The sequence below is a fragment of the Mastomys coucha genome, unplaced genomic scaffold, assembly GCF_008632895.1.
Source record: "Mastomys coucha isolate ucsf_1 unplaced genomic scaffold, UCSF_Mcou_1 pScaffold7, whole genome shotgun sequence".
Taxonomy (NCBI): domain Eukaryota; kingdom Metazoa; phylum Chordata; class Mammalia; order Rodentia; family Muridae; genus Mastomys; species Mastomys coucha.
In genome coordinates this window covers 36,278,818-36,290,967 of record NW_022196913.1, presented here as the reverse complement: position 1 = coordinate 36,290,967, position 12,150 = coordinate 36,278,818, and the positions used below count along the sequence as shown (strand labels likewise).

At 37.5% G+C, this 12,150-nt stretch overlaps 1 protein-coding gene across 1 annotated transcript in view; it reads left to right on the top strand.

The window, feature by feature from the left end:
• Positions 1-12,150, top strand: part of Gmds (GDP-mannose 4,6-dehydratase) — a 567,052-nt gene that overhangs the window by 265,775 nt on the left and 289,127 nt on the right. The window contains exon 7 of the mRNA XM_031357964.1: positions 1,966-2,093. Within this exon, the coding sequence (XP_031213824.1) occupies positions 1,966-2,093 (128 nt within the window). The remainder of the gene's footprint in view (positions 1-1,965; positions 2,094-12,150) is intronic.

Below are 12,150 nucleotides of genomic sequence, written 5' to 3'. Positions count from 1 at the left end.
TTTTTTTATTCATATTTCAAATGTTATCCCCTTTCCTGTTTTTCTCTCTGGGGAACAAAAACATATTCCTTTCCCCCTCCCCCTGCTCACCAACCCACCCTCTCCCACTTCCTGGCCATGCCATTCCCCTACACTGGGGCATAGAGCCTTCATAGGACCAAGGGCCTCTCCTCCCAATGATGACCGACTAGGACATCCTCTGCTATATATGTAGCTGGAGCCATGAGTCCCACCATGTGTACTCTTTGGTTGATGGTTTAGTCCCTGGGAGCTCTGAGGGTACTAGTTAGTACATATTGTTGTTCATCCTAAGGGGCTGCAAACCCTTCAGCTCCTTCAGTCCTTTCTCTAGATCCTTCATTGGGGACCCTGTGCTCAGTCCAATGGATGGCTGTGAGTATTAGTCAGGCATGGCTCCATGAGGTTTTGGGGTATCTAATCATTGGGTTTTCCCTGCCCTTCTTATTTGTGCTTTTAATGATACAACATGCTGTGAATGTGTAGAGCTTGTGTTTGAACTTGTAGTCTATGTCCTTGCCTGAGTTTAGAAAATCTATTTAGAAGTATCCTCCACATTCCTATGCTGGATTTTTTATAAAACCAACCCTTTGTCATGTTTGTCTCCATCTTCTGCCTGCACAAGGAGCAGAGGCAGAGTTCACCATCACATGATGTTGGAAGCCATGTATGTAAAATATAGAAAGTCAGCAAGTGGTGTTTTCTGATATCATATCTAGATACAGAGACTTAAATAAAATTATCCCAGAAGTTCCTCTTAAGTTTATCCTCCTTTATGATAGGTAGAAACCTGGCAGGCACTATCCCAGTTATTCAGGACCCTGACACAGAATCTCTTGTGCATAGGTCATAGGACCAGTTTGGTCAACAAATGTTGCCCCTACTCAATCTTTCTCTCTCCCTCCCTCCTTCCCTCTCTGCCCATCTCCCTCCTTCCCTTTTCCTCATATCCTGCCTCTCCATATCAATGTATATATGGGTAATTATATATTTGGTTTTATTTAACAAATATATACATATATATTTGAGAGATATTCTTAGTATGTAGCCCAGGGTAGCCCAGAATTCATGATCCCCTGTCTCAATCTCCCTAATAGTGATATTACAGGTCTGTAATATCCATATTCAATTAACACCATATCCAGTTTGAGGCTTCAAATCTTAAGGAATTTGTAAAAAAGAATAAAAGCAAAGGTAGATGGACATTATCATTAAGAAACAAAATCAAAGCAATGTCAATACTTTTGTTAATTTATGGTATATTTCAAAGTACTTGTACAAAATCCAGAAGCTGATTTTTATAGATGACATTTACATGAAATTGGAAAGTGTCCTTACACTAAGTATGGTACAGAGGAACTCTTGACTTGGAGCTGTATGATTCTTTATATTTGGATGGATGTACAGGTTTCTAGATGAGAGTGAGCACCCCTTATTTTGTTAAGAGAAAAGCAGCCCAAAGAAAATCCTGTTGGGTTTCCTGTACTAGCTTTACCCTGTGAACGCTTACTTTCCCCTCTCTTCCCATGGGCCCTAAAATAGCCTTATTAATAGAAATATATGTTTGTGTTTAAAAAAAATCAGGGTGGTCTTAGATGTCTGTCTTCCATTCTGGCATTTCCCTTTATACAACCCTTTAGAATTTTCTGTTTAAAAACTGGCATTCCAATATCTTTTCTTTGGCCTAAAGCCTGGGTTACACATTGAAACAGCAAATTAGGAATGTTAAGACATCCTCCAAAGAAGAAATGTTTGTTATGAAAGTAGAGCTGATATGACACTTAGAATTAGAGCTTCTTAACTTGTCTAAATGACAGCTAATGATCGTTCTTCTTTTTATATTGTTATTTTAGGAGGAGGGAATGGGATGAAAGAAATGCCCAGAGGCTGATACTGTGAAATGTCAAATGCACTCTACTGATAATACATCTTTTGTCTCTTTTTTAGGAGCTAATTTTGTTACTCGAAAAATTAGCCGGTCAGTAGCTAAGATTTACCTTGGACAACTGGAATGTTTCAGTTTGGGAAATCTGGATGCCAAACGAGACTGGGGCCATGCCAAGGACTATGTAGAGGTAGGAACTGACTCATTACACTAAAACTGCCTGTATTAGTTTATACTTTAAATGTGAGGCCGGCCGGCAGTGAGAAACCTGACCTAGAAGTGGTCAGAAAGAAGCTTCTGCTGACACAAATATGGCTAACTGCACTCAACTGTTTAAAGTTCCATGGCTCACAAGTGTGCGCTAGGCATGGTGAATATTACTTACCAAGGGAATCTTTCCCAAATTTTCTATTTTTGATCGAAATGAAAGTGCTGGCCAGTTCTTTGATTGATAGATGTATATGTTGGTGTTTATAATGTTGGAAAGTTATTCTTTTTCTAAAGCTTTTCCTACCTGACTTATTTCATATTTCCTTCTTTCTCCCAATAGCATTCATAAAACCACAAGTTCTGAAATCTTCAACAAATAATATCCAGTTTTGGTTTATTTAATCTAAGACCTTTAGATATGGAGTCTCTCAAATTCTTCTCCAAGTACTGGTGTTATGGAGCTTTCAGTTCTGTGCTAAGGTTGTAAGTAAGCCTCATACTTCTTGCCATTGCATACCACTGAGCTCTACCCAAGCTGTTATTGCAAGATAATATGATATGGTTAAATAGAAAGTTAACTCTGGTATAGTTAAATCTCTCCAGTCTTAGAATTCCTATAAAGTTCAGATCACCTTAGCTTTGTTTCCTGAGGTATGTGCAAAGAGTGTAGTTTTCTTTTCTTTTAAATCAGTTTTTCTTTGCTCTGGTTGCCATGCTTTTAAATAACCATGTTGGCTCTGTGGCCAGTTTGGCTGATAGACAGGAACTAGCTTGGAAGCGATGTCATCAGTTCCCTGTCATTGCACAGCTGCTCTCATATTCCTGTGCTCACATTAAACTCTGTCTTAAAGGAATTTTTTCTAGAAATTGGACCTGTCATCCATGTGCAGTGACTTAATCCAAAAGAAAGAACCTTTGCAAAAGGCAGTAGATCATAGTTCGCTGCTAGCACTAAGGTTAGCTCCGCCTGTTTCTATTCTTGTTTATAACAACTAAAATCATGCATCAGCTTGAGCAGGAAGTACTAGTTTATTTTTTGCATGTAAAATTATAATTTAAAATTCAGAATACTGTAACATTTGGTTTTTTAAGGTAGCCTTCTAAGCTTCAATTACAAAGAAACATTTATACTAGGTGTCCTTAGATATGAAATTATTGAATCAAAACTATTCAAACTTTTAAAAAAGATAAGAAAGCAGAGAATCAGATGTGGACATGAGAAGCTAAATTAAATGAAGAGAAATTTTAACATAAGAATTTTATTTTCTCAGTAGTTTTCATTGGTGGTTAGCCTTCTGTTACACATCTGCATATGCTTAGAAATGCCAAGAACACTGTCTCTAAACTCACTTACTTCAAGAACAAAATAAACTGAATTACTTTCAATTATTTTATTGTTTTTTTGCTATTTGAACAAAGGAGGAGACTGTGTTGGAACTCAGAAATGTATTAAATCTTTATAGTGAAGGAGATACTCCCCTACACATTGAAAATACTTTTTCTGGTTTATGCTTTCTCTTTATTCTTTCTTTGTTGCCATACCTTTGAGATGAATACATGTAAAACCTTCACAGTATGATGGGGATTGACATCATTTAATTAGACAAGAAAGAACAATATAAAGCAGGAATGTGACTATTGGTTATGAACATAAATGCTGAGAGAAGCTTGTTACGACCAGTGGCCCTGTGTTCTTCTCACACTGGAAAGGATCAAGTACCACTTCTAATAGGTACCAGACCTGCACACAGGCCTACTTGTATTCATATAAAAATGTAAAGCTCATAAACATTTGCCTTAAATACTCTTAGAATGTTGTCTCAGATGAAGTCATTGTATTGAATGAATGACAAGATGGTGCAGTGCACTATGCCCCAAAGCCAGAATATGGAATGATCTACCTGAGACTGAGGTAATTGGGTATTTTAATAAAATTGGGAAGGTGTCACATGGTAGCCACTCACTCACTCACATGCATTAAGGCCTACTTGACAGCTCAGAGGTCTTTGTTCTATAAGACAAGGGGTTCCATGTATGGAGGATTCTCCTAGGGTTCCAGCAATAATGTATGTTGCTGATGTAAGAACTTCTTTTCTTTATAGCTCTCATTTATATGTTCTAAAATAAGTCTAAATTCACTTGGTTCCTGGAAAAAAAAAGATGCCATTATTAAAAATTCATAGTTTGCTACTGTAAAGAGATAGAGTTATTTCTTTTGGTTCTAAGTTTATTAAAATGATATTTTTAGAGCCTTGCATATACATTTGTTTGCCAAATTAAAGTCAACATTCATAAAAATACAGAAAAGCACATCTTATTTGTGAAAGTGTATTTCCTGAAAGGGGGATCAGCCTGTTCTTAGGTGTAGATCAGACAGATTGGTTTCATTTATACATATTAAGCATACACAATGCCTCTCATTTATGTGTAACCCTGTTGCTAAGTCTAGAGGTTTTGCGTTTAGATGTGGTGAACAATGCCTTGCTTGCTGCAACATAGTAGATGCCAACAGTGAATTGCTATTCTGCTAGCACCAGGTATGCCTCAGTTTACCAATCTCTGAAAGGGATGTGAGTACTCTGAAGAATGCTGGCTAGAATTTTGGGTATATGATAAGCCCTCCCTCTATCTTATAAACATTTTTCAACAATTTATACAGTCATTTCCTCTTGTTGGTTCTGACCCATTAACATCTACTTACAGTCCTGTTCCTTAAATCAAAATGCTTTAAGAATAATTTAAGTGAGCAAAGTACTTTTCAACTTAAAGAACAAATGTTAAAATGTCATTAAATTATGATCTATTCAGAAAAAAACATTGTTATAACTTTTTAAGTGTCCTTTTATAAATATTTTAAAGTTTGCAGAATGATGACTACCCTTCTTCCCTAATTAACAGCAAATACTGCAACAGTTTAGAAAAATACTATTGCTAATTACTGAAGCACCAATATCCAGCAGTTTTAAGTCTTAATTTATGCAAACACAAGCTATCAAGCTTTTATACTTCTCATAAAACATAGCTAGACCCTACTTGAAGCTTTTCACATTTTTTTATTTTTTTTTACTATTTTTCTGGGCTGGTATGACCTGTGTGGCTTAGGGACTGACCTAATTGGGATGAGATTCCTGAGGAAAACATAGACACACAGACATATGTACAGAAAGGCTGGAATTGGATGGTCTGAGTACTCTTACTGGAACATACCAGCAGTCCAGAAAGTCAGCAAGTTTGTTTTAAACATCTGAATGGAAGAGGCAGGTTTATGCTATTCATAAGGGTATGGGTTATTATATAGAGCTGAATAAGGAGACAAGTTTAGGTAATCTTTGTAGGGGGTCTTTGTAAGGGGAGCAAACTAGGGTGTAAATATCTATAAAGAAGCTGGGGGAAATTGTAGTTGATATTTTCCCAGGTAGCCTTTTCTGCATACACTGTCAGCATCAGTGATTAGGGAAAATACTGCAGATCCCATTAATCTGAAGCATTGGGGTCCTTAACATGCAGGGATCCCATCAAACACACACTCACTCAGACTTCATCTGCTCCCCACGCTGAGCCCTGCATGTTTTCATGCTGGCTTTCCTTCATAAACACTGAAGGACACCTTAGTGAGTGTGACAATGTGCTGTGTCATGGATGTTCTATTCAAGCCAACTCCCATTGTCAATGCTGTGCAAAAATGGAATATAGTCAGAGAAGGGGCCTTTGAGTTAATTTCCTTTAACATAGACTCAGATGAGAAATTCCATGGTCACAATTCTAACTGCCACTAACGACAATCGTGGCTACTTTATTTAAAGCCACATAAGAGTGAAAAGAAAGATAAAATACACAAAGGCAAATGATCTTGTTTTTTAATATATAAGGATGACTGCCTTAGACATGATATCTGACTGTGTTATGTAGCCAGATTATATTGAAGTAGGGACCCAAGATTTCTTGACTATGAACCTTTTAAACAAAAACAAGCATAAGTACATAATAATACTCTGTAAAGTGGTGACATGTGCTTAAATAAAAATGATGATAACACTTTAGTTAACAAGCTCTGGCTGTAGTTGGTGTTGATAAAATTTTGTAGAACATAATTCTATCCAGAAAATAATGGATAAGCTAATTGGCAGGAGCTATTCAGAGGTAAGCTCTCAGTACAAGAGGGTTCATCTCCCTTGAAACATACCACCTTTTCAGAACCTGAAAAAGACATTTGTGAATTCTTAACAGGTTATCTTGCCTACAGATGATGTCACTGGGGAGTTCTACTGTCCATATACAAATCGGGTAATATTCAAGCTTACTGAACCACGTTTTGGTGTTGTTTAGAAGGAATACATGCTAAACAACACCAGTGGTGATGGTAGAAATAAAAAGTATGTGAAGAATAGCCATATACAAAGTGCTTGAACTTTGACTGAGGATTTTCTATACATCACCTTGTAAAATGGGCATCACATTCTCTTTGTACAGATAAAGGGGCTGAGAGGACTAAGGCATAGTGCTTTGCACTGGATAGGAAAGTCAAATGAACCAGACTTCCAACCCAGCCTTTGTGCCTGTGCCACTCTTCTCACTGGCTTATGTTGCTAAAGGGTACATTAGCAGAAGTATCTGAATCGTGTTCTGTTTCCACAGAGATGAAAATCCAAGCTTCTCTCCTTTTTTACTTCTTGCTGTGTAAGGTTCAAGAATAACAGAAGTCTGTGTAGAATACGATTCTAGCAGGGATAGTTTTCACATCTATCTGATAGAGCTATCCTCCCAACTATATCAAGCAAAATGCAGAAGCTAAGACTGGGGGGAGCATGTTGTGAAGTTTTCACTCCATCACCCACATTGTCCTCCAATGAAGTGTTCATGAGAGCTTCCATTTCTTAGCTTTTACAGTGAATGCTAGGAAGCCCTGCAGTAGAGTAGACTTACAGAGCTGGAGAAAACTGACTTCCCCTTCTTACTACCATTTCTTCTCTGTCAGGATGCTACTAGTATCTCATACCCCATAAAGTCAGAGATATCTGATATATGTCCTGTCATCTTATTTAAGAGAAATTTACTGCTTGCATCATAAGCTAGTGTATACATCTGTAAAGACATGCAGATGTTTGCTTTACAACAGAGTGATGAATAAAGACAGTTGAAGCTGGAGATGGCATATCAATTTTATTGTGTAGAATTCTATAAATGGAAGTAAAGGAAATGGATTTTTACTTCACATGGGTGTAAAAACTATATCTTTTTAAAAATGGGAAGAATTGTGAAGTCTAGATATTTTACCTTTCAAAAATGTAGAAATTTTGTTACATGTGCTATCCCTACGAATAAAGCTGCTTTCGTTTTTAAGTTGTCTTTCTAGAAATGTTTGGTTTGCTATAACAACATAGAAATAATAATATTTTTCAAAGATTGTATTTAATACTTCCTTATAAGGTTAGCAGATTTCATTTTTATTGAAATGTGTGTGTGTGGTATATATAAAGAACATAGTGTGTATAGTATGTGTATGTGTAATGTGTGTATATATACAAAGAATTATGTAGATAGATATGCATATTGATATAGATATATAGATATAGTGTGTGTCTACAGAACATAGTATATATAGAGTATGTATCATTTGTATATATATTGGGTGTATATGTGTATAGAGTATGATATCTGTGTGTGTGTGTGTGTGTGTGTGTGTGTGTGTGTATGTGTGTGTGTGTATGGGGGGTGTATGTGCATATGTACCATGTTTGTGAATTTGTGTGTGGTGTTGGAATGGAACTTTGGTACCTGATGTGCAAGTATACATCTTACCCTATGTAAAAAAAAAAAAAAAAAAATAACATTTTCAGTGTGGTTTTTTTTTTTTTTTTTTAAGCCAAGAAAAATACAGATCGTCATCAGTCTGTATTTTATATGGTCATATCTTGATAGCTTAGAAATAATGGACTATCATTGGTTATGCTCCCAAACTAACTTTGTAACTTTCTCATCCATGGCCGAGGTTGATGCTGCCATGGCTGCAAGGCCTCATTCCATTGATGGCAGGATAGTTGGGCCAAAATGTGCTGTAGCAAGAGAGGAGTCAGTCTTGGTGAAAGACACCTGTCCTCTCTGTATTTCTCACATGAATTATTCACTGTCTGACCATGAGGGAGAATGTATTTTAGATCACATAGTCTAATTTTAAACATATAAAATGAAGCACATGACAATAGATTTAAAAACCTGGACTCAAGATATGTCTCAGTTGATAAAGTGTTGCTATGTAAGCCTGAGAACCAGAATTCAGAACCCTAATATCAACACAAAAGCTGGGCAAGATTGGTACCTGCCTATAATCCCAGCTGTTAAATACCTGATATCAACATCTGGCTTCCACAGACATCTGCATACATATGCAGACACATTTGGCCATTCATACACACATTCAACATACACATATATATACGTATATATATACATATACACATATATACATATATATGCAAATACAGATGCATTAATTTTTTAAAAAGCAGTTCTTGAGATATGTATATGAGTGTACCTGTATATATATAAGATTTCAGATTTAAGGGGATAGAAAAGCACATAGAATGGAGTTGCAGACTCTATTGGTAGAGAGCTTATGAGCATAGGTTAGAAAACTGTAAATAGCATTTAAGGTTCTCATAGAAGCAGTTAACCACATTACTTCTTCTCTGTCTCCTAGCCACTCCCATGGAAGAGACAAGTTTTCAACGATTACACATGGGTCTGACCATGCACACTGAAAAAGTTTGTGGTTTTAGTCCCTAAGATTGATCTCTAGGAAAAGTTAAAAGTTCTTGTCACACTTAGATGATATAGTCACATTCCATGTGCTGAAGATTTTTCCATCTCCTCTTCCCATCTACTTGCCTACCACCTCCATTGTTATATGTAGACCTCCAATGCTCTATGAGGTTCCCTACTTCCAGCTCTACTCACTGATGTTTACTTCCTCTCATGAGTGAATGAGAGCTCTTTAATTTCAATAGCAAGCTGATTTGTGCAATACAGATAGAATATTCTCAGCAAATAAGGTATCACCTAAGTTCACAGATAGTTTTTCTTATGAAAATAACCAAATATTAGATCCAGCACTTGACTTGTATACTAGTGCATTTTGGAAAGAGAAAAATGTATTTGCAATCAATACTGTCTTTTATATTCATGTTCTATATATACACAAATACTATAAATTTATCTCTCTAAAATTTTCTCCTCTCATTTTCTCTCCATTTTCTTTTTTTCTCTATCCCTTATTCACTCTTTTTGTTCTCTGTCTCTTCCCCCTCTGCAAAGATAAACCTAAAAACAGAAACAAACAAACAAACCAACAAAATCTTAAAGGCACAAATCCCTGTTTTAAATTCATGATCAGGCATAGTTTGGCTGTATCCTACTTACCATCACCTTTGTTACAGGAAATCATTTACCTAAATTGCATGGTGTCCTCTCATGGTACCTGGCAGAGCAGCTGGAGGATCTGCCCTTTTGCTTTCTGGACTACTAGAGTACCCACACTGGGCCCAGGTTCCTGAGCTTAGCCTCAGGTGATCCTTTAATACAAACATTTAATTGTGCCTTTTTATCCAAAGCCACAAAACCAAAATGTTCTAAGATGAACATTCCCTTAAGTAACGAAATATTTTATTTTCTGCCCCTATTTACTCCACACTAAGAAATGTCTCTTCTGCTTATTCTCTTCAATGGAATCTTAGCACCAGCATTGTTACTGGTGGTTGGGGTTTGGGTAAGATTTTCAGGTTCCTGGTCTGTCCTTTATAGAATTGAAATAATGGCTCACCCAAATTGCAGTGAAAGCTCACACAGATTACAGAGTAACAGGGAGACTTTATTCAAAGCAAAGCTGTAGAATACATGTCGGACTATACTTCAAGTGGTCAGAGCCTCAAGAGTGAAGAGAGTCAGTCAAGGACCCTGATTATTGCTTGGGACTTTTTTTTTTTTGAGAGGTGGGGAGAGAGAGAGAGAGAGAGAGAGAGAGAGAGAGAGAGAGAGAGAGAGAGAGAGACCAAGGACATATTCCAAGTGTTTCTGTGTTTGGACTGATAGGTGTAGATCAGTTAGGCCTTTGCTGGCTGTGCACATTCTTTCTGTATTATGAAACTGGTTTTAACCATCTGAATTCCCAATTATGCATAGGCATAAGATGGTTAATAATATATTCTCCCTAGAAGTTTGCTTGGGGTCACAATGGTCTTCCATAGGCCTGGGACTATGTTTCAGAAAATGTCTCAGTGAAGTCTTAACGTAGGGCCTGAATCATTCTCATCTTTCTTTTGGGTTACATTGTGCCATGCAACTTACCATGTATAGAATGAGTGTGAGTGAACGTATGACCATTTCCTTGTAAACTGGCACCCTTTTAAGATATTACAAAATATGGTATACATGTGAGATATGTGTTATTGTGGATATTTGGTTATTCTAAGGTATTCTCACTTACTAAACATGATTACCCCATTTGTGTTGATGTATTCTGGATTTCCAGAATTCCAGCAAAACTTGTTCAAGGATCTGCTGTAAAGAAAGCACAGGCATACCCATGTACTCTTACGCTATGCCAGCATCTTCTAACAACAGAAAATTAGTATGTAGATTCAACTATCAGACTTTATTCTTATCTTTAATATGGTATCTGATTTGACAGAAAAAACATTACATACAAGCTCCACTGTCCCCGATTTACAAGAAAATTAAAATCACAAAAAAAGCACTAAGAAGCCCAGTATCTCCTGTGTCTGATAATGTGGTGTGAGGCAATTTAGAAGCTTTTTCACTGATGCAATAGAATCCAGCCAAGCTTCTATTTCAGGTGCTGTTGTCATTTAAAATCTTTCGACTTTGACATTTCTTCCCTTCTCATTTTTTATTAACCCCAACACACAAGGTTAGGAAGTAGGTTACCTTCTAATCAGGGTCTGTATTTTCAATGTACTTAATATTTTACTTACATACTCTGTGTGTGAGGTGCTTGAGATGGAGGCCAGGGCTCTGGTCTGCCTGAGTATGTCCTGGAACGTGGAGCTACATCTATGTAACCTTAAATATTCCTATTAACACTAACCTCACAGGAAGGGTAAAAATCAAAGCAGGTTATACAGGAAGAAGAAAAGAGGTATTAGATGAGGTTCTTCGTGGGTGTGACTTCATATTCTGCTGAGTGCTTGACACCTTCATGTTTTTTGTTTTTTTTGTTTTTTGTTTTTTTTTTTGAAAAGGAGGAGGTAAAATAATTTTATTGGATATTTTATTTACTTACATTTCAAATGTTCTCCCCTTTTCCAGTCCCCCCCACCCCTGGATACCCTCTATCCTACCCCCTCTCCCCTTGTTTCTATGAGCTTCTATGTTCCCCCACCCACTCACCCACTTGTGCCTCTCTGCCCTGGCATTCCCCTACACTGGGCCATCGAGCCTTCACAGAACCAAGGGCCTCTCCTCCTGTTGATGCCCAACAAAGCCATCTTCTGCTACACATGCAGCTGGAACATATGGGTCCCTCCATGTGTACTCTTTGCTTGGTAATTTAGTCCATGGGAGCTCTGGAAGGTCTGATTGGTTGATATTATTGTTCTTCCCAAACCCCTTCAGCTCCCTTGGGTCCTTTCTCTAACTCCTCCATTGGGGACCCTGTGCTCAGTCCAATGGTTGGCTACGAGCATCTGCCTCTGTATTTGTCAGGCTCTGGTAGAACCTCTCAAGAGACAACTATATCCAGCTCCTGTCGGCAAGCACTTGTTGGCATCCACAGTAGTGTCTGGATTTGATGACTATATGGGATGGATCACCAGGTGGGGCAATGTCTGGATGGCTTTTCCTTCAGTATCTGCTCCACACTTTTATTCCATATTTTCTCTCGTTGAGTATTTTGTTCCCCCTTCAAAGAAGGGCCAGAGCATCCACACTTGACTCCTTTCATATTAAAAAGATAAGTCCTGTTGTTGTTCATCCTAAGGGGCTACAAACCCCTAAGCTCCATTGGTCTTTTCTCTAATTCCTTC